This window comes from Drosophila obscura, unplaced genomic scaffold (assembly GCF_018151105.1).
Source record: "Drosophila obscura isolate BZ-5 IFL unplaced genomic scaffold, ASM1815110v1 contig_186, whole genome shotgun sequence".
Classification (NCBI taxonomy): domain Eukaryota; kingdom Metazoa; phylum Arthropoda; class Insecta; order Diptera; family Drosophilidae; genus Drosophila; species Drosophila obscura.
This window is the reverse complement of record NW_024542774.1, coordinates 9,719,275-9,740,580: the sequence shown is the minus strand read 5'-3', so window position 1 is coordinate 9,740,580 and position 21,306 is coordinate 9,719,275. Positions and strand designations below refer to the sequence as shown.

Below are 21,306 nucleotides of genomic sequence, written 5' to 3'. Positions count from 1 at the left end.
TTATATGTCTTACTGCAACACGAATCGAGCTATGGCTGGAGCTCTGGCTCTGGCTCTGGCTCTGGCTTGCTGTTCGTGTCAGCATTTGCTCCGATTTGATTTTAACTTTTATTTAACAAACTGCAAACACACACACAACCACAGCACAAAACGCAAACACAGACTGATGCTTGTAATGGCATGGCAGCCAGCGACAAAAGCAACAACAAAATAAGTAAAAGTAAAGTGAGTGCAAAATAACAACAACAACAACAACAACGACAAAATACAAACTTAAAACGCAAGCGCCCAACAAGGCCGTTCACTTTGGCAAACACACACAACGATAGACAGACAGACAGACAGACAGACAGACAAACAGACAGACAGAGAGAGAGATAGATCACGATGGAAAGTGAAAATTGGCAGCATTAGTGACTATCGGGCATGTTTTTCTTTCATTTTTTGAGTTTGCCGCTGCTCAAAAAGCTGTTAAAATTCCATTGGAAACAGTTTTTGGGGGATTTGCTGAAGGATTTGCTGTATCATTAATCGTCTTTAGTAGAATCCTTTGCGACATATTCCATTTCGTTTGTTGAAGAACTTTCATTAGAGCTTCTGTTCGATCCCTAACTATCGTTCTATCTTCTATACATGCATTTGTAATTTGTTCCCTACTTTACTTTCAGGAACACATACAGGAAGTGCTGGATAAATGGACCCAAATCGATGACGAGATCTGGGCCAAAGTAATTGTCTTTGAGCGGAATCGACGTGTGGCCAAGGCATACGCACGTGCCCCGGTGCTGACCATCAATGGGTCCGACGACGGTTTCGACGGCATGCGGTGAGTAGTCAGTCCACACCATTTGCCCATCCATATCCATAATTAACGGTCATTGCAAGGTGTACAAACAGGGGGGCACACACACACACACACACACACACAAGCCACAGTGCCACAGAGCAGTGACAGTGGCAGTGGCAGAAACAAAAACCAACAAAAACTCGCCAAAACGAAAACATATTAAACATGAGCATACTCGTACACAATGCCTTTGAACTTTGCTAAAAACAAAACAAAATGCGATGGGATGGAAAAATAAACATAAATAATTATGGAACTGGCCAAAGTATGTGACGCGTGCCCTTGACCCACTGGCAAAGAAAATCCCCCAGCAGGAGCCCTTGCTGCCGCCTCATCTTCTTTCTCTTTTACGGTGACTGAGTGGGTGAGGGTATGATGTGTTTGTTGCTTAGTTTGTCACTGATACGAGTAAAGAGATCCCGCCGCATATTGATGTAATTTGTAGGGCATGCACAGCTGCGATGCTTCGATGGTTTTGGCCTTCCCCTTTAGACTGCGATTTTTGCTGTAATACGCGTAAAGTAATTAATTGCTGTTGATGTGCTCTCGAATGAGCAATGAATGAAACGCCCATCAAATTGATGGGCATGCGATTAAAATTTAATTCCCCAGATGAACTTCACTTCACCGCCAAGATGCTGTCCGCTGGAGAAGAGAACCTTCAGGCATGGAGCATGGAGCATGGAGCATGGAGCACGGACAGGGGCATTGCAAAATGCCGACCTTAGTGGAAACAATTTGTAGCATGTGAAAAAGCAAAGTGAAAAAGCCGAGTGAAAATGCTATAATAATTGCACGGTTACTCCGTACTCCTCGTGGGGTTATTTCTTTTATTTTTCTTCTTCTCTTTTTTTTTTTTTGTTTGAAATGAGCGATTTCCGTTTTCGACCAAAAGCAATTTATGCCAAGAATTTGGGTTTTTTTTGTTTTGTTTTTGGTTGGAGGTCTTCCGAGTGGTTCTTCGAGGGGCGGTGGAGGGGGCATGCAATTGTCGGCGCTGCAGCAGCAAGGGGCCTAATTAACATATTCCGTTCAAAACAAAAAAAAAAAACCATATTGCTGTTGCGTGCCACCAAATGGCGGAAAATGCCAAATGCCGTACGCTCAATTGTGTCTGTGGCAATTTTGGGCTGTGCCACGGCCTCAACCACAGCCCACAGCTTCATCTTCGTCTCTGCGCCACGCCACAGCCCCCCAAAATAATCGCAAATGTCAAGAAGTTTTGGGAGCATAAACTCTATTGAATGGATCCTACGTATGCATAATGCATTGGGCCCCACATACATATGTGGCTCTGAATGTGCCGATTATACAGTGCACAAATATTGAGATCTAACAGGGCGGAGTGGAGTCTAAGAGACGCCACAAAGAGATGGGATGGCCAAAAAAGGGCATCAAGTGCCGGGCATCATGGCAGCGGCAGCGGCAGTGGCAGTGGCGGCTTCCTTTGTGGATTTGGCTGCCGCCAAACCAAATGTCAACCACACAAAAACCCCCCCCCAGAGGGGGTGGTGGCAAGAAGGGGCTGGAGGATTGGTTCGCCGGAGAGAAGAGAAGACAATGAAGATGGAGATGGCGATGGCGATGGAGAAGGGGGGGGGGGGGAAACAAATGAAATTGAAAATAATAACGAAAGTCATTCCATTCAATTCGTTTTCATTTGTTTTCATTCGTGACGAGGTCATCACAGATTGCCAATGCAAATTGCTCTTGTCATTGCACATCTTTCCAACGGTCTCTCTCTCTCTTGCTCCATCTATGGCTCTCCCACTCTTTTTGATTGCTCTCCCGCAAGGTGTTTAAAGGTGAGGTGAGACGTAACAGAAGATGGCTCTCTATGTTGCTTTGCCTCAAGACAGAGAGAGAGAGAGAGAGCGAAAGATATAATAAACTTTTAGTCTTCCTCTCGCATGGCTATGGTTGGATCCTTCTCTCTGGTCTCCCCTGCCTACTTTGCAAATGTTTTTGCTTGTTCATGTCAATTGGAGGTTAAATATGCCTGGAAAAATCACGAAAAACAGGCAGCAGCAGCAGCAGCAGGAAAATTGAAAAGTGCTTTTGCATGCTGCTGCTGCGGCTCGGCAGCGGCTAGTGGACAGAGTGTCAGGTTAATCAATTGTCGATTGCCGCCGAGACTTCAAACATCCCCACAGCATATACAAACAAACAAATAAACAGCACAGGCGAAAGATAATTTATGGCGATGCACAGGCCTGTGGTCCAACAGACCCGACCCTTGTAGTTGTCATTGCCATTGTCTTTGGTTTATCGCCTGTCCTGGGGGCCAACAGCAGTGGCAGTGGCAGTGGCAGTAGCAGCAGAAGCAGCATCTTGTTTGTTTAATTAGCCGCTGTCAGTGCTTGTTAGTTGGTGCCACTACCACTCGTATCTTTCGGTCTGCCCCAGCCCCAGCTCAGCTGCCATTTGAATGTGTCGACCGACTGGCAGGCAGGCAGGAGACATCATCTCCGCCATGCATACAGAATTTTAATTCACACGCAATGCTTTTCATTGGAAATCTAGCAGATATGCAAATGGATAGAAGGGTGAAAAGCACACAGAGGAGACGACCCTCGACACTCGACTCCGATGAGAAGTTGGAGTCGCTTGTGACTACTTGTGACACATAGAAAATAACCATAACAATGAGCATAAATTTTACTGTGAACAATGCCAAGCGTGGTTGGGCACTGCAAGGAGTTCTCCCATTCTCCCATTCTCCCCCTTCTTCCTCTCTCTTTTGCCCACAGAGTTACTTTTCCCCTTGCCGATAGCAATCACTTAACTTCAGTGAACCTGCTTGGGGCCTATCGATAGGATTGCAAATACTGATTGCTAATTAAACACGAGGCTTTGGTTATGTACTTCCATTTTTGTGTTGCATGCTGCACATAGACCAAAAATTACCATTTGCAGCCATCTATCGGCAGTTGCTGCTGCTGCTGCTGCTGCTGCTGCTACATGTAAATTAATTAATTAGACTGATGCTGGCACAGACTGCGGCTGTGGCTGTGGCTGGTTGGCGTGGGCTGCCATGTGGCGGAGAGAGACGAGACCGACCCCACACGCACAGACAATCCAGCGATCAATGAACACTTTGAGTTGGAACAAGCGCATTTAATTAATGGCCAATCCTTTGTGTAGTCATTGTCGGACCACTTAAGCACAACCCCCCCCAAGTCCCCTCCGACTGCACATTTTGGCCACAATTGAAATGGCGCCAATATACAATTTGCAGTTTATGACAGTTTCAGTTGGTTTTTGTATACTACCCTTATAGAGACGGGGTATACGTATTTTGAAGATCTATATGTAGAAGAATGTACTGTAATCGGGGAGCTGGCATAGGTCATTGATCCAGTCGAAAGGGTATTCAAAGCATCGGTGCCTTCCGGCCTTCCTTTCTTGCGAGTATAATATTTGTGTTGCTTTTATTTGCGAAACACTTTTGTGGCGTGGGCATGGCCAATCAAATTTGCATGTTGCTGGGAACTGCTGGCTGAGCGGGGTGGTGGTGGGGGCGTGAACCGGGCTGGACAAATGAAATGAAATCAAATGGAAATCAAATCATAACATCAAGCTGTGCTGTGCTGTGCTGTGCTGCTGCGCTGCTCCGATTGCAACATACACACACACTTTATTTGCTGTGCTGCCTGCATGTTTCGTGCAGAAAAAAAAGAAACTAAGGCAAAAAAAGGCGCGACCCGGAGGCGAGCCAAGGTTGGAGCGCACTCGGGAGAGCTTTTGATCGCTATTTTTTGTGGGGGCCCAGACAAAAGACAGTTTTCGGCTTGGCAGCAGTTGCACAACTAACAGTTTCCTAGTCATTGTAGCAGCAGTCGCACACGTGCCACATTTGTCAGTCCAGGGCAAAGAACAATAGTCAAATTGTGGCGGCCTTCGAAGTACAATTTAAGGTGTGACCGTAACTGGAGCTCTGAACTGAAACTGAAACTTAAACTGGAGCGGGAAATGATCGAGCTGTGGCTGTGGCTGGAGCTGTGGCTGGAGCTGTTGGCAGGGCAATGCCATAAATCTTGCCTATAATTAGCCATAATCTAATTAAAGCCAAATCGAGCCAAACTAGTTAGTCGATCGCTGGAAAGTGTCGATTGGTTGCTTGCTCAATGGTTGGCTTTGTCTTTCCTTTGGTTATTACTTTTACTAAAACATATCACAATATATGTACATACATATATCTACAAATATATAACTTGATCCATGCATACATATGTATGTAGTTATGTCTTTGCTATGGTATTTTTATCTGAACCGGTTGGACATTTTTTTTTTTGCTTACACTAGCCCCAGCCGCAGGTCAAAAGCTGTTACCAACGCTTTCAGTTCGAAACCAGTTGCCGTTAACTGCAGTTTGCTGCTGCTACAACAGTTACTGCAACGACATGGACATGGAAATGGAAATGGAGGATGGAGGATGGAGGATGGTTGGTGGTGGTTTTGCCGCTTCCTCGAAGAAGCCACAGCCACAGCTCGTCCTCCAGCTTGACCCACTGCACACGTTTAACTTGAACTCCAAACATCGAAACAGTTTCCAGTTTTGTTGGGTCCAACTCGACTCGTACTACCACTCTCGCTTTCAGGCGCCGCTGCCTTTCGCATTTTCAGCTCATTTAGGCGTGTCAAGTCAGGTCCAGTCCTGAGACCAGACGACCTTGCAACCGATATGTACTTACAATATATATACATACATACATACATACATAAGATATCAGCATGCATATAGACAATATCGAAGTGAATGTTGAACGGACAAGACATGCTCTGAATATATGTACATGCATACATACATATGTATGTATGGTACTGCTATATATATTTATTCAACTGACAGTGGGTTTGGCTCTAGTTCTGGTCTGATATTGGCATTCCTTATGCTTCTAGCCCCCCTTTTTTGGCATTCAATTTTAATAACATTTCGGTGTTTTTTGTTGTTGTTTTGTTTTTTGTTTGATGGCTTGAATTTAACGAAGCATTTACTAAACAAAGAACTGCAAATCCGCTTTTGGCAGATACTCGAACTGTGTGGCAGTCCACCACCACTGACTGGTGGTGGCAAGGCAACCTTGAAAGGCATACAACATACATCAGCAAGCGGTAAGCAGCAAGTAGTAAGAGGCAGCACCCAGCACAAGCACCAGCACCCGTCCATGTCGATTTCATTTCATGGAAAACTTTGACACACATTTCAACGGTTTTTACAAGCATTTAGCCAATAAATCAACGCCAGAGCGGCAGACGTTACGGGCAGAACTAAAGCACATGGCCAAATGCCAGCGTCAGTGCGCGATGCTAACGGCGATTGTTGCTGCCTGTTTTGTGGTTCTTACTGCTGCTGCTGCTGCTGCTGCTGCTGCTGCTGCTAGCTGCTTCTGATGTTGCGCTTTGCTGGCTTGGCAGCGCTTCATTATACAAATTAACATAAAACATAATAGTGACAGAGCGGCGTCAAGTGAGTTGGCCAGAAATAGAGGCAGAATAGAGGCAGCCACAGCAGCAGCAGCAGAAGCAGACAGGAGCAGCAGCAGCAGCATCATCATCATCATCTTCTTGCCGTGGCCTTTTATGCAAACGACAATTACAATTAGCTTGGTTTCATTGTCTTGCCGCTGGGGTCTGCCTGCTCCGTGCTGCCTGCTGCTGGGTTTACCTTTGCGGCTTCCTCTTGCCGCTTCTTGTTAGCATTTTCTGCCGACATTTTCGGCGACGCGACCTTAGGCAGGCAGCAAAGGAAAAAACAAAGATGAAGATAGGGGAGAGGTAAGCCAGAGCCAGTGCCAGAGCCAGAGCCAGTGCCAGAGCCAGGGCGACATTCATCATTCGGATTGGCAAAAGCTGCAGTTGGTGCAGTTCCAATACGATTCATACCAGTTAGAGAGGGATTCCATCATCATCATCATCAGCATCATCCTGAGAGGCGTCTATCGATCAGTGAACTATTGGTAAACCAATCCACTAATGACTCAGCTCTTTTTGTTGGCAGACAAAATTAGAAGAAAAGTTAAGGCCTTGGGGGGTACAGTACAAAATATGAAATGTTCATTATGAACATTTTCGGCAAGCAGCTGCCACACTTTGCAGCATGTACAAAGTACGAGTATGTGGCATAAATCATTGTCAGGCGATTGAACGTTCTGTTCGGGTCCCGGGCCAAGACCAGACCAGGCCAGACCAGGCCACACCAGACCCATGGCCAATTCAATGTTTTGTCAAACGTTTAATGGAACAAAATGCGGCACAGACACGACAGTGAGTCACCTCTTCAGCATGGGCCACCAACCAGCGAGCCAACCTCAATTCCAGAAAGTGAATGGCGCCGCAGCGCGTTGCCGCCGTAAAGTGGCAAGAGTTTTGGCAACATTTTGCTGCCTTGCCGCCTGCCACATGCCCATGCCGCCTGCTGGTTTTTAATTCTGTTTCGTGTGTGTGTGTGTGTGTTGTCTCTTGGCTAATGCGGCAGCTGATTGATTTGCAATTAATAAAATGTGGTTATGATTGTCTAATGATTGCCCAACTGGGTCTCCCCCTCCCCTCCCCTCCTCTCCCCACAGAATCGGCCTGTGCGGCTTCGACAATCCGATGCGGGACCAAAAGACGGACGAAATGAAGCGCGTCATCGGGCAGGTAAGAATGAAATGATATTTTACGGCACAATTAAGCGACAACGGCTTAATTAAATTAGCTTGTGCGATCGACCGATCGACCATAAACAAATAAACCAAATGTGTGACAAGAAACATCCATTAGCCGAAGATGGGAGAGTCAAGAATAAAGATTTCAAAAGTACTTAAGCAACTTTCGTTTCGTGGTTTTTCCTCTAATGCAGGGCGTTAAGATCAAAATGGACGACGCTGGCAACATACTCGTCCGCCGCTATGCCAAGAGCAATGTGTACGTCAAGAGCACCGCCAGCAGTCCCAATGAGGAGACCTCCATCGGTGCCGAAATCTTGAAGCTGCCCAATCAGGCGCTCGAATCCGAAAAAATAGTCAAGGTGAGGATCGGAGCCACTTACATGCCATAAATCCGTTTCATTTCGTTCATCTACGAGTGCAACAAACTGCAACGGCAAACTGCAACTGGCAAATGCTAATTTTGGTCTGTCTGCATTGTTTTGTATTTTCCAGCTCTTCGATATGAAGAAGTTCCAATCGAACGTAAATCGTGAGCTGCGCCGTGCCTATCCAGATCGACGACGCTTGGAGACGCAGTGCCTGTCGGCCGTGGCCTTTGTCAAATCGGAGAGCGATGTCTTGGAGTGCCCCATTTGGGTGCTCATTGTGAATGTGGTAGCCATGGATATGCTTAAGAGCAAGCTGCCACCAGGTGAGTGAACACACAATACACATTTACATACATATGCCGTAAGCACTCACACCACAAACTTTGCCGCCAAACACTATTTGCCCGCCGAGAACTCACTATTTTGCGCCGCGTCCTGCATTGTCAGTGCTAGGAAACTATTGAAGGCTTAGACTTGTGATTTAGCCATGTTGTTTCGGGATATGCAGCACATTTTCATTTACATTTAATAAGCCAACAACAAAAACAAAACAAAAAGTGAATCTTATATTGGTTCGCTCCTCAGAGGAAGAAGAACTAGTTCCGATACTCCTTGTGCTGAACGATAAGTTAAGTTCTATCAGCTGCTTGGTCCCGTTATAAACTGTTGCTGTGCGAAACACTCGGAACACTCTAACACTATTCTCCTTTTAATTACCCTCTAGTTCAACGCCCCATTGTGGACATTAAGAATCGCCCGCGCATACCCATACCCGATGAGGATCCCTACAGCGTGGCCGGCAATGGCAGCGGCGGCAGTTCGGGCAGCTCCGGATTTGGCAGCGGCCACCAGCAGCAGGCGCATGCACAGCAGCTGGGGAAGCACCTGAATAACGGCAATAACGGACATGTGGCAGCCACGCGGGAACAGCTGCTGCTGCAGACGCAACAATTGGCCCACAAACGCAGCGAGAAGCCGCCCAAGCTGCCGCCCAGGGACAATGTCTATGCACACGATTTGATTCCAAAGGTAAGAGAGGGATGGGATCCCCCAACTGATTGCCCAAGCAGAGTCGTTTGCTATCAAGTGTTGGGTACAAATTTGGCAGCGTTAAAACACAAATAAAGCAAACCGTAGAGAAGTGTGGCAACTTGGTTAGCAGTGGAACCGCGCCACAACGAGGCTAGTTAGCCAGCCAGCCAGTCAGCCACCCTGCCTGCCTGCCCCCATGCTTGGTTACATGCACAACGCGGCCACTTGCAAAATGGGTCTCCGATTCCACACAGCTCCCGCTACGGCTCCAGTTCTGTCCTCTGTCTGGTGTCCGGTGTCTGCTGGTCGGCGGGCAGGTGGTTAGACGTAGACATACCAGGCCACTGGCGAAGATTTCGCCGTTGAGCTTCACTGGCCAATGGCCGTTTCGTTGCATTCAATAATATTCGGATTTCAGCACTTGGGCTCCGTCGACCAACAAATAACTGCAAACGAATCGCGTGTAATTAATATGCGCGGAATGCTGTTGCCGCTGCTCGATTGCTCGCATTGCTCGACTGGTGGATTGCCAATCGGGCCCAACGACCGCGTCAGTGCCAACAGCAAAAGGGGCACGGAGTTATGCGGAGTTTTTGAGCCACCTTGCGCAATTTGGAGCTGCATTTGAGGTCTTTAGCCAGCGGAATATACATATGATTGTCTACATAATAACCGAAGTACCATGGAAAATATCATTCTGATTCTGATTCCACTTTCCATTCATTTCACAGCCGGACTATGATGACATTGATTTGGAGACACGCATCAAATTGTCGCGCGGCAAATCGGACAAGGGCAAGGACAACAAGAAATACGGTAAGAGCCCAGCACCCCCACTCCACGAATAGCAAACAAAACTGAGCCGCACTTTCCAATTCCACAGATGATCCCTACTATTGTGGACTGCGGGCACGAGTGCCCAACTTTGTCAAGTCGGGCAAGAAGGGCTCGGGCCAAGGACTCAAGGATCAACGGGATGGCAATGGCAACAACATTAACATCATTAACAATAACAACAACAGCAACGGAGGCATGAGCACGCTCAGCCAGAAGAAGACCTCGATGATACACAACCATTTGGCGGGCATGCATCCACATCACATACAGCAGCAGCAGCAACTGATGGCCGCCGCGGCAGCCGCCCATGCTGTGCACCACCATCCTGGTCATCAGCAGCAGCAGCAGCAGCAGAATCATCACCATCAGATCTGGCAGACGCGCAGCTATGAGAGTGGCATAGGTATTTATAAACAGGGCGTGGCTAGCACGCCGCACCACAAAACGCACGCAATGCAAATGCAACTGCAACTGCAACAACATCAGCAACAACAACAACAACCACAGTCACTGCCGACGGACCTAACAACAGCAACAACAGCCAAGACACAAAGCACACCCCACAAAGCACGTAGCCAGCAGCAGCAGCAGCACCACCACCACCACCAACACAACTTGCCACCGCAGACCCGCACTCCGCACTCGTATCCGCACGCACATCCGCATCATAAGCACCATCACAATCACAGTCACATGCATCAGTGCGAGCGGCATGCGCGCCACCTGCCGCCTAGCCAGCCCACCCTTCCACCCTTCTATGATAATCTGGAGGAGTCTGTGGGTCGCCGTCTCTCCACCCGCCGCCCGGTGGCTGAGAGCGCGGCCGGTGCACCCTGCAACTGTGTGAGCTGTTATGCATTGGCCCCGCTCTGCGGATCCGTGCCGCCGCCACGTCCCCAGCGAAGTCTCAGCCAGCAGCAGCTGCGCCGGCATCAGCAGCTGAGCGGCAGTCTGGTGGAGAAGCAGACCGGTGTGGTCAAGTGGTGCAGCGAGAGCGACATATCGGTGCTGGAGCATGTGCAGGAAGAAGACCCGGCGGCGACAATGACGGCCAACACACTGCTGACCCAGGACGAGCGGTACGATGACTGCTACGAGTACGACGACTTCGACATGGACTTTGACATTGACGACGACCTTACAGCTCGCATGGGCTACAGCCGGGGAACGGAGACGGTGGACATGTACGTGGATCGGGCACAACTGCGCCAGATCCAAGCGCCCGCCGTGCTGGCCAGCTCGCGCAACAAGTCCCAGTCCACCGAGAGCTTCTTCGAGCAGCCGAACGAAGAGGGCTCCCTTTATATGTACGGCGGACGCAAGCGCATTGTGGCCAAGGCACCGTCGGCAGCCAACATCTATGATCGGGTGCGCGGCTCAATGGATCCCGACAGGGGCTATGCGAATGGCAGGTTCAATTTGGCAGCCAGGACACAACAGTACCACAACAGGAGCAGCCACAAGGCGCCGGTACTGCCATCGCCCAGTTGGCGGGGCGGCAAGCGACAGCAGCAGGAGGCAAAACATTTTCAAAACTCTGACAAACGACGATATGACAATGCAACGAACAACAGCAGCAACAACAACAGCCACAACAACATCTGCAGCAGTAGCAGCAGCAGCAACAAGAACAAAAGACAGTTAACGAACAGCAACAAAAACAATGACGACATCTTGAAAAGCAAAAATAATTTCAATAGTAAAACCAAAAGTATAGCAACATCAGCATCAGCCCAAGCCCAAGCAGCGAAAGCGACCACAACAACAGCATCTAGCGGTGGAGCAGTAGCAGCAGCATCAGCATCAGCAACAATGACCACTAATGCCAGTGGAGGAGCAGTAGTTGCAGCAGTAGCAACAGCAGCATCAAAAAAAGCATCACCAATACATGACCCACCAACAATAGTGAACAATGCCCAGGCGGCGGCAAATGGACTGCATGGGCTGCCACCTCCCCCAGCTGCCAGAACTGGGCGCAGTGCCAGCCGCCTTGACATCAGCGACATGGAGTCCATTTATGGCTACCTGAAGCCACGCAAGCCGCGCAGTCTCAGCCTGAAGAAAATTCAAATACTCGACTATTGAACGAACGCATACGCATACGTTTACTGAAAGAAAAAACAAATGAGGTTATTTTGGCATAGACAACGTCGATTTCTCTTATTGTTTTTTGTGGGTTACCCCTTCGGATTGGTTGCTGTACATATAAATACCATACCATAGATAATATATAGTTTTTATGTTGCCCAATCAACCAACCTACCCACCAGAAACCTTGAGAACCCGGTGAACAGAACTAAACTGTACGAAATGTTTACTAACTCTTACCTGGACTCCTTGACTCCTGGACAGACACAGCTACAACCATTGTACATACACACACACACACACACAAACATTAATATCTGCTTAAATGATATAGGGAATGCTTATTATATTTGGTGTCTGTATCGCTTTGTAATATTTGATCTCTGTGCTTCTTGTAGATTCGGAGCTTGTTGAATCACCATACAATCACATCTATGGCCGCCATTTACCGCTGCCCACGCGCGGATATGTGCCCACACCACGCATGTTTATCGGGGAATGGGACTGATGCGATTTATGGCACCCGGCGAGAGACCGACACGACACACATTTGCACATGAGCAGCCGCCGCCGCCGTCTAGGAGTGGAGCAGCAGCAGACCCAGCACAAGGCACAAAAAAAAAAACATTTCGATTAGTTGTACAGCTAAGCAATCCGCTGGATGCCTGCCAGGCGGCGGCGACAGCAGCACTAATTTAAGTCAACCCAGCAACAAGGAGCAAAAATTATAATATACATTACATTAATTTAGCAAAATATTAATGGTAATACTTATAATATTAGCCTAGGCGTAAGCAAAGCAAACCAAGCACAAACCATTCTAATGTTTAGTTATGCAACAGACATTTCGCCGTATGTGTTTTTTCTGTAGATGTTTTGAGATTATGCACTTCACATTTAACATTTGCAATCAACAAAAACATAAATTGTTTTTCTTCATGATACGAAATGAATAGCCATTACATAGCGTGGAGATCGTGGAGAGAGAGAGATCTTGAGCAGCAGTCTTTAAGTTCAGTTAAGAATTTTGTACATTTTTCGTTTGCCAGCAATCAATTCAGAAATGAATTATTTGAATTTGCAGGCTGAATTGAATTTTATTCTATATCAAAATATTCTGTATTGTGTACTATGAACAATAATAAAATTATCTTCAAGAAAATAAAGGTCCATTTCATTCTGATTTTCATTCCAAATGTTTAAAGTGTGTGTACTATGGATTATAAAATATTGATATATCTGGCACTGCACTGCGACGACTTCATTTACAAATAGTAATCGGAGTCCCAGTTGGGTGGGCGCATGTGATCTGGATTGGGACCGCGGTTTGGTATGTTCGGATCGTTGGGCCCGAACGGATCGAAGCGCGGAAATGGCATACCATTTCCAGGCAGACCGGGACGCGAGGGAAACGTGAATAGATTACCAGGACCACCGCGACCGAGTGGGTCCAGGTCCCCGCGACCGATGTCCGGGAAGCCAAAAGGACGAGGCTCATATCCTCCGGGCGTAAATGATCTGAGGACGAGGACAGACATTGTAATACGACTGCGGGACATCCAGCTATTTGCCAGTGCCTTACCCGCCACGTCTTGGTTCCCCTATGCGCAATGGATCCGCTCCATTGGATCGCTGTGGCTCTGTGCTGGTCTGAGTCGTCACTTCGCACGAATTACCTGTAAAAACCGGGTCCAACAACTCCTTGCGGAAGCGTTCGACAATCTCCGAAGCAGTTGGCATCAATGTACTAATGTTTCCCTTCACAGCGGCAACCAAGTTTTCCGGGTCGATGCAAATATTGGACACCTTCTTGGTATTGATGTCCAATAAATTGAGAAGCAAGTCTTCTTCGGTTATGTGTGCGATAAGCAGATAGAGAACCTTCTCGTGCTCATAGCGCAATGAGTACTTGGTGTCATCGTCGTTCCAGTTGTCGGGAAGCAGCTCACTTCCCACATCCTCCTCTGATAGTGTTTTCTAAACGAATCAACAGGCATCAAAGAAGCATTCATCAGGGTGAATAATACTCACATCATCGCCAATTCCCACGCAGCGAAATTTGTAGTGCTTGGTCAGCAGAAAATGCACCAGAGCTATCAAGACGTCGGACTTCTTGTTGACATCAGCCCGGATCGTCTTAAACAATAGATCCCACCCATAGAAAAAGTCGCCTGTCATTGAAGCTGCTTTGGCCTCCGGAGTTTCCATATTGTTTGGTTGGGCTAGAGTTGAATTTATTTCACATCTGTTCGTATTGATTTAGTTTAGTCACAGCAGATAGATATTACCAAATGCCCCTTTCTTTATTTACAGGTAGAGACGCAATTTGTGAATACTGCTTTGTTTTTTTTATTAATAACAAAGTAAATGTGACCCTCCCCTCAGAAATATACCGAAAGATACCTTATAATGGCAAAAAATACCGTAAATACACCGAGGAAAAATCCGCTATTTATATGCTCGTTATTTCCAAAATGAAAATTAACCATGTATTTTTGGTATGAACATGAACTTCCTTCAAGTTTCATCATTTTCGTAAGAATACTAAATACCCCTCTGGGCCAAACTTTCAAGGTGTGTTACCTAGATAAATGAACTTTTTGCACAAAAATACAACAAAATTTACTAACGCGTCGAATATTCGACATACGTTCATACGGTTAACTTTCGAAACATTTTTGGAACGCAAAAACTCAGGTTTGTAAAATCGTAATTTCCAAAATATATATTTAAAACCAAATATTTGCAACTAACTATAGTTTATATAAAGTAACGTTAAAGAAATATGTCCAGTTTAAAGTGAAGTGTACATATGTTGAAAATGAAATGTGCCAAATAATCGAATACGTTTTGTTTAGGGCAGCAGTTCCACGATCCAGCTCTTACGATCCACACGGCTTTCGAGCTTACCTTAGCAGGTAAGCTGAAAGCTGGAATTAATTACGTTCTTACCACCGAAGTGTACTGTACATTCTGTGAATATAAGTGAAATAATAGAATTGAGGTATTATAATGTGAATATATATATATTGCACCAAAGACTTCTTTTTCTCGTTCTCATCGTTGAATTATTTTCTTAAATCAAATCCACCTTCCCTCCTCCTACTACTTAATATTCCGATCATATCAAGTACAGTGGAATCTCAACAATTACAACAAAGTGTTCCTCGGGTTGTTCTAATTTCTCATTGCTGGACTTTTTTTTTTCACAGAAAAAGATAAAATAACAATAACATTTATTAATTAATTTATTTATTAATATTTAAATAATTAAACATATTCATTTCATAGCAAAACTTTTAAAGTATTTATACATTTTTTAGTCTTCACTTTGAATTTGAGTCAACAACTAACGAAAAATTCGTACAAGCATATCAAATTTCATATGCATATAACCATATACACACCACGAATTACTCGGTGATTCCCGGTTCTATTTTTACTTCAATGAGCAAAATGAGCAATTTTCTGGGCAGTTGAAATTTTTGAGATTCCACTGTATAGGAAATATGTACATATATGTATGTATGTATATACATATGTAAATACATATTTCCCATCATACATTATCTATTAGAGTTGACAACGTGTCGTTGTCGTTGTGTCGTTTGGCATAGAAACTAAGTTCGATCATGATCATTTGTATTCTAAAGTCGTCTTTAAATGTATTAAAAAATACTCTAGGCCCAGTGGGTTAAATTCGGAAGCCGTTAATGTTTGATCGTTTTACCGCGGTCCTTTAACTGTCATGTGAAAAGGGTGGGGCTCGTGTTTATATCGTTTACACACGCGTATATCTACTATGTACTTAAAGAACACTTGGAAAAAACAGCAATAAATAAAGCACAATGAATAAGCTTTGTTTAGATTTCCACATACAAATTTATGTACATACCTGTGTACAAAAAACGCTATCTGCTTTCCAGTCTTCGCACGTACACATCGCAATTAAATCAGTCAAAATACATTTATTAATAAATAACATATATACCAGAAAGTACATGTATGTATATAGACTGTATGGTTAGTGCCAGAACTCAGTGCCATCATTGATCGCTGATCAAGTTGTTCTGGTGAACGCAGCCATTGAAATTTAAAAACTGCTTGAAAACTCAAATACAATAAGCTATGAGTTGCTCAAAATATATGTAAGTAGTAACGATAATAGCAACAATTAAGATACAGAGGAAAAAAATGAAGAAGATCGGAAATCGGGAAGTTCCCGGTAATTCGGCACGGCGAGAATTCGAGATTATCAAGTAAAGATAATGGAAAGAGGATCGTAATATTGTATAACCTTTATGAAATTTAATTTTTTTTGTTTCAAAGTTTTTCGGCTTTATATGTACAATTGTTATCATTGAAATAATAGTGCCGCACCTCATCACTTACAAAACTCTTTTTGAGATATTTCTGTTTATCCAAATTGAACAAGTGATACCTTTACAGAAAGCCTGGCATTAGAAACCCCGTTACATTTGCATTCCATCTTCTTGTTTTTCACGACTTTAGACAACTTCCCATGATATCTGTTGTTAAATGAAATAGTAGTGCTGGTTCATAAAATTTAAAAAAAATGAAAGAAAAAAGCAAACTAATTTAATTTAATGGTCGAAGGCAAGTTCGTAGACGGTCGATTAAACTTTTTTTGAATGCAAGAAGTCCCAGAAAGCTCCGCGTTTCGATCTGAGAGTACATAGGTGCACGACTTCAGTTTGGAAAAACGCATGTGGAATGGTCTGTGTCACAGTGACAAAAATACTTTTGACTGATGATAGTAAAGTTGTATTATATGGTAAGATAGACTCAAAAGATTATGTTTCGCATTCACAGAAATCCGATTACCACCTAAAATCATGAAAAAAAAAAAATAGCATTGGGCATACTATGCTGAGCCTTATGGGGACCAGCTCATATGAGCTAGTACTAGCCTGGCGTTGGAGCATAGTATGGTATTGAGCGAAACAGTGTATGTAGACATACTTAAAAATACATTACATTCATATTACAGTTGAAAAGTTCCTGTTAAAAGTATCTTTCAACCGGATAATGACTTGAAACACCCAAAAAAGCTCGCTAGGAATTGATTTTAATAGGAAAAGATCGACGTTTTACCATGGCCAACTGTTAATCTCATCCAAATCTTATGCTGGAATACCAAATATATTGTTGCAAATGGAAATCCGTCAACCAGAGCAAAGTTTCAGCAAGTGGCTCAAGGATTGGCCAAATCCTATTGAAGCGTTGGCAAAAGATTAATGACCCATGTCCGGCCGATGCAAGTTCGCAATGAAAACCAAATTGATTAAAACCTAAAACTTAAAAATTAAAGCTCAAGAAACATGAAGAGCATGAAATATATGTTTTTATATCAGTTTCCTTTTTTTTCCATTTTCTAAAAAAACACTACTATTTCATTGAACAGTATAATTTCACGGGTATTTCGGCTAACATGACGTAAACAAGAATATGGAATTGAATATGGATATTTCTTCGGTTTTCTAATGCTAACATTCCACTCTATTTAAAAAATTATCACTCGATTTGGATAACTGGAAGTGTCTCAAAAAGAGTTTTGAAAGTGATGAGGTGCGGCACTACTATTTCATTGAACACAAGTGTATATAAAGTATAAAATTGCTGAAGTTGAGTCGTTGAAGATTTTTTCGTTGGTACAATTTTATGTTTGCTGATCAGAGTCCGCGACCCCTGTAGCTACGCATGCATTTGCGATTGGTTATTTTATTAATCGTCTTTGATCTGTTTATTCTATTTCTATATCTATATCATCGATCTGGCAACCTTGTAGGATCATATGTTCTTAGATATGGCTTCAAAACTTGAAAAAGAACCGGCCGGCCAGGTACTAACGGTGAGAAGCAAGAGAACGCGGGCTTTAAAAATGCTTGGCGATTACATAGGTGAGTAAAGATCAATCAATTAATGCACTTGGCGATCAACTTGAATCATTTTAGACACCTCCATACGCATTGTCGGCACGCTATTCCTGGCGGATGTGATTACGCGCCTGGCCCACAGTGTAATTGAGTATTTCAAGTTCCCTCGATACTATTTGCCAGACGATCGTCTGTCGACTATATTGCGGCGTTCCTGTACATACGATAAAAGAATCGCCGTTACATTACTGGGCTTTTTTGTACTGGGACTCATTCGATTGTCTGCAACCGGGAATGGCAGAGCGCTAATTCCAACAGTTGCGTACTTGGCCCAAATGCCGCTGTACTGGCTATTCACGGGACTTGGCAGAAGTACACTAAGCTCTTCCCACTGGATAAGGGAACCACATGGGCTTGACTATGCCTCTGGAATGGCATCGAATTACTTTCATGGCTATTTGAACCTTTCACTGCCCGAACGCAACGGCGACGGCCTCAAGCACCGCATGGCAGTCTATGAGGTAATAGTAGTGCAATCGCTTTTAAATGAATGTGAAACTATTAAACAGATATTCCCTTGCAGGAAACACATAAGATTACGTTCGGACTGGACCGACTGATCATTCTCATGCCAGACGAAATGTTTGTGAAGGGCGTCATCGATAGCGATTTGCTGGAGGAAGTCACAGTAATATGACAAGATATACTGAATTTTCCAACACAAGCTGATCACCTATCTTTTTTGTATAACCTATAGCCATTGGAAACGGTTCATATTCAACGTGCTGGTGTCAACCGACCCTATAAACATGCTGTCTACAAACTTAAACGCGAAATCAATGGTCAATTCTATTACTTTGCCATTGAGGGTGCCACACCAATGTTGTCCTTCTTCGAATCGATGCAGTCGCATATATCGGCCACCTGGCAAATGCATGAAATGAAGCGTGAGATCTGGCTTAAGTTTTACAGGCATTTAAAAGGGCTTTTGGAAACTTGGCCAGAGACCCGCAACTTAGTGGAGCCAATCATCTATAATTGTACGACGATTTTCGTAATTCAATTAAACATTTAATTATAAAAGTCCCATTCATTACAGCACATGATGATAATGATGATCTTGTCGACGTTGGCGAAATTATCATCGCCCACATGGAGAACAAAAAAAAGATCTACAAAAAGTCCGATTGACATAAAGTAACGAAAATCTCTTAGTTTTTAGTTTATGACTGAGCAATGTATCGACGCTCTGGATGACAATTTTCAGCATTTAAAACTAAAGTGAAAAGTTTATAAAATAAATTACTTTACTAACAAGTAGTACAACTGGCTTTCACATGGATATAAAAAGTTCACTCGGGAGGCGAACCAGCAAGGAAACTGTTTATACCTCTACTGGTTGTTCATTTGGTGCCTCCAATTCTCTCAGCTTTGCCTGAGCCATTGCCAGCATTCTCGATTTCCATTTCTCATAATCTTCGATCTCAGGCTTCTGGGACTTCTTCGACTCGCTCGTGAGATTCTCCTTCTGGCTTGCCTTAAGCTTTCCATCCAAATCAGGTGGGGAGACCACTTTGGTCTCCTTGTAATGCTTGGCTATCATGCGCTCCCACTGCTGTTCCAGCTGTTGCCATTGGGTTGGGCGCAGGTTGCTGAAGGGCATTAGTTTTGGCTTTGATACCTTCTTCTTTAGCAGGCGGCAGGCAAGGAAAACGGCCATTGCCGCGTATTGTGGATGAGCAGTGTCAATGTCGGTATCTTCAGAAGAAACTAAGCCCCTGAAGAGATTCATCAACTCCTCGGCTTTGCGAGACACCTCGTTGAGGCTTAGCTGCACACAAATGTCATTTACGCTGACCAATTTATTTAGATCCAGTAGCTTCTCAAACATGCGCTTGTTGTTAAGGTAATGGCTCTTCCGCAGGCCGGACAGCTTCAACGCCTGCTCCTTGTCAAAGCCAATGCCCAGCAGGCAGGATGCTAGATCAGCGCACAGGACGATTTTCCCATACTCGTTTATTTGCAGGGGCACATTTGTCGAACGCAGTTCCAGTAGGCGCACCAACTCCGTGGTTTTCCTGTAAAGGACTCTTTCAGTATTTATTCACAATAAATTGTAATTCTAACTCACTCCAAGACATTCGGCTCTTCCCGCAAGCCCATCTTTCCAATCAACTGTTCAATTAGTGTAGTCATTGCAGTTTACAAAGCGTTTTAAATTTTGTTGTTTATGTTTTCAGTTTGGTCGTAAGATTAGAGATGGGTTAATATTTCGCGCCAGAAACTGACGTCGTAGTCGCACTACGACGAAGCGTATCATAATATTTGTATGGCCTATCGATATAAAACACGCATCTCTATGAAGGTTGCAAGGGGAGTTACCTACAGGGGAGACAAATCAAATAAATAAAACAATCTTGCAAATAAAAGACAAGTTTTAACCCAAATATGTGTATTCATTACGCGAATAGAGAATATAAAATTAATGTTACATTTTTTGGGCCTAGAATTAGATTCACTGCCATACAAAAATTAATGCGCCTCATCGCCGCTGTCATCTTCCTCATTAGCATTTACTCCGGCATTGATGGCCTCCTGGGTCAATCTCTTGGGATTGATTTGATAAATGCCCTCGGTTTCTCTGCCCACTATACCCATTTCGAAACGGAATTCCTTGTCCTTAACGTCATCATGAACGCGGTAGATTCTGGAAAGTTAAGAGCGGTCAATATTGAGCGTATGCGTTGAAGGAAACGAGCAAGTTCTTACATTTCACCGGCCTTTTTAACGAGCTCATCAGTGCTCATATCGACAAATCGTGACTTTTCCATCTCGGTCTTGGCCTGCTGCTTGGCCTTTCCACTGGCGCAGGCAAAGTACCCAAAGTACGAGCCGGATGGCTCAATTTTGTAGAGCTGGGGCCCATCATTTTCATCCCACGAGGCAAGGATAATAGACAGTCCAAAGGGACGGACTGCACTGTACAAAGTGTAGGCATGGACATAGGCGGACACGCGGTCGCATAGGTGCTTCAAAGGAATCACTTGCTCAAACTGCTGACGGTAGTTTGCTGCCTCCTGGCGGGCAATATCAGCCACATAGTTTCCATCGGCCACCAGCCCAGCCACGGCCATGCCAATGTTTTTCTCAATGATGAAAATGCGTCCAGCGGCATCGGGCTCATATAATTTGCTGGTTATTATCTTCTCAACGGCAAGAATGACGCAGTCCTTGCCACGGATTCCTACAACGGTGCCACTCTTCTCCACGGCTTTGGAAGCATAGTCAATTTGGAAGACGCGACCGTCCGGCGAAAACTGCGATGCCGACAAGTCGTACTGCAATACAAGTGCATAAAAATAGAATCTGTCCATTCTAGACGCCATCTTCTACTTACACCAGTTCCAATTGTACTCATTGTGTTGATTTAAATTTTATATGCAAAAAATTAAATTAGAGAATGATTTGACGGCTTTTGCTTTGAGTGTGACCGCGGATTTATCGATCAAACATACCGCCCGACCCTCAGAAACATACCGAAATATACATTGTCATTATCAAAATATACCGTAAATATACCGAGG

At 44.6% G+C, this 21,306-nt stretch overlaps 5 protein-coding genes across 8 annotated transcripts in view; 2 read left to right on the top strand and 3 right to left on the bottom strand.

Moving 5' to 3' along the window:
• Window positions 1–12,993, top strand: part of LOC111074269 — a 29,743-nt gene extending 16,750 nt beyond the window's left edge. For 2 of the 3 annotated variants that reach the window (XM_022366997.2, XM_022366996.2), the window contains exons 3-10: window positions 669–826; window positions 7,417–7,489; window positions 7,692–7,859; window positions 7,993–8,191; window positions 8,593–8,897; window positions 9,632–9,716; window positions 9,784–10,140; window positions 12,224–12,993. In XM_022366997.2, coding sequence (XP_022222689.2) covers window positions 669–826; window positions 7,417–7,489; window positions 7,692–7,859; window positions 7,993–8,191; window positions 8,593–8,897; window positions 9,632–9,716; window positions 9,784–10,140; window positions 12,224–12,333 — 1,455 coding nt within the window. In that variant the 3' untranslated portion in view covers window positions 12,334–12,993. Of the gene's footprint in view, window positions 1–668; window positions 827–7,416; window positions 7,490–7,691; window positions 7,860–7,992; window positions 8,192–8,592; window positions 8,898–9,631; window positions 9,717–9,783; window positions 10,776–10,808; window positions 11,940–12,223 lie in introns of those variants that run through there. The other variant, XM_022366998.2, reaches the window with a different exon arrangement.
• LOC111074270 (proteasome inhibitor PI31 subunit) lies at window positions 12,903–14,218 on the bottom strand. 2 transcript variants are annotated; one of them, XM_022366999.2, is made up of 4 exons: window positions 14,114–14,218; window positions 13,857–14,047; window positions 13,408–13,802; window positions 12,903–13,343 (listed from the first exon to the last, which is right to left on the bottom strand). In XM_022366999.2, the coding sequence occupies exons 2-4, from the start codon at window positions 14,031–14,033 to the stop codon at window positions 13,091–13,093; spliced, it is 825 nt and encodes a 274-aa protein (XP_022222691.1). In that variant the 5' UTR covers window positions 14,034–14,047; window positions 14,114–14,218; the 3' UTR covers window positions 12,903–13,090. The 2 variants fall into 2 exon arrangements, with proteins under 2 accessions (XP_022222691.1, XP_041448932.1); XM_041592998.1 differs by having other exon boundaries at window positions 13,857–14,164.
• A 532-nt stretch (window positions 14,219–14,750) lies between these two features.
• On the top strand, window positions 14,751–19,035 carry LOC111074266. Its single transcript, XM_022366992.2, has 6 exons — window positions 14,751–14,829; window positions 17,635–17,746; window positions 17,801–18,243; window positions 18,306–18,410; window positions 18,480–18,762; window positions 18,822–19,035. The coding sequence occupies exons 2-6, from the start codon at window positions 17,641–17,643 to the stop codon at window positions 18,911–18,913; spliced, it is 1,029 nt and encodes a 342-aa protein (XP_022222684.2). The 5' UTR covers window positions 14,751–14,829; window positions 17,635–17,640; the 3' UTR covers window positions 18,914–19,035.
• On the bottom strand, window positions 18,997–19,999 carry LOC111074268 (origin recognition complex subunit 6). Its single transcript, XM_022366994.2, has 2 exons — window positions 19,854–19,999; window positions 18,997–19,800 (listed from the first exon to the last, which is right to left on the bottom strand). Exons 1-2 carry the CDS (start codon window positions 19,916–19,918, stop codon window positions 19,107–19,109), a joined length of 759 nt encoding a protein of 252 aa, XP_022222686.2. The 5' UTR covers window positions 19,919–19,999; the 3' UTR covers window positions 18,997–19,106.
• A 158-nt stretch (window positions 20,000–20,157) lies between these two features.
• Window positions 20,158–21,231, bottom strand: LOC111074267 (proteasome subunit alpha type-3). The gene is made up of 3 exons (XM_022366993.1): window positions 21,120–21,231; window positions 20,492–21,060; window positions 20,158–20,429 (listed from the first exon to the last, which is right to left on the bottom strand). Exons 1-3 carry the CDS (start codon window positions 21,138–21,140, stop codon window positions 20,255–20,257), a joined length of 765 nt encoding a protein of 254 aa, XP_022222685.1. The 5' UTR covers window positions 21,141–21,231; the 3' UTR covers window positions 20,158–20,254.
• Between the last annotated feature and the right edge of the window lie 75 nt (window positions 21,232–21,306).

Coding starts and splice junctions, on each gene's coding strand:
- LOC111074270 (XM_022366999.2), bottom strand. CDS start 14,033: ATGGAAACTCCGGAGGCCAAAGCAGCTTCAATGACAGGCGACTTTTTC. Junction 13,803..13,856: donor GCGTGGGAATTGGCGATGAT/GTGAGTATTATT, acceptor TGATTCGTTTAG/AAAACACTATCAGAGGAGGA. Junction 13,344..13,407: donor GGGGAACCAAGACGTGGCGG/GTAAGGCACTGG, acceptor CCTCGTCCTCAG/ATCATTTACGCCCGGAGGAT.
- LOC111074266 (XM_022366992.2), top strand. CDS start 17,641: ATGTTCTTAGATATGGCTTCAAAACTTGAAAAAGAACCGGCCGGCCAG. Junction 18,244..18,305: donor ACCGCATGGCAGTCTATGAG/GTAATAGTAGTG, acceptor ATTCCCTTGCAG/GAAACACATAAGATTACGTT. Junction 18,763..18,821: donor GGAGCCAATCATCTATAATT/GTACGACGATTT, acceptor CATTCATTACAG/CACATGATGATAATGATGAT.
- LOC111074268 (XM_022366994.2), bottom strand. CDS start 19,918: ATGACTACACTAATTGAACAGTTGATTGGAAAGATGGGCTTGCGGGAA. Junction 19,801..19,853: donor GAAGAGCCGAATGTCTTGGA/GTGAGTTAGAAT, acceptor AGTCCTTTACAG/GAAAACCACGGAGTTGGTGC.
- LOC111074267 (XM_022366993.1), bottom strand. CDS start 21,140: ATGAGTACAATTGGAACTGGT. Junction 21,061..21,119: donor TGAGTACAATTGGAACTGGT/GTAAGTAGAAGA, acceptor CTTGTATTGCAG/TACGACTTGTCGGCATCGCA. Junction 20,430..20,491: donor GTTAAAAAGGCCGGTGAAAT/GTAAGAACTTGC, acceptor TTAACTTTCCAG/AATCTACCGCGTTCATGATG.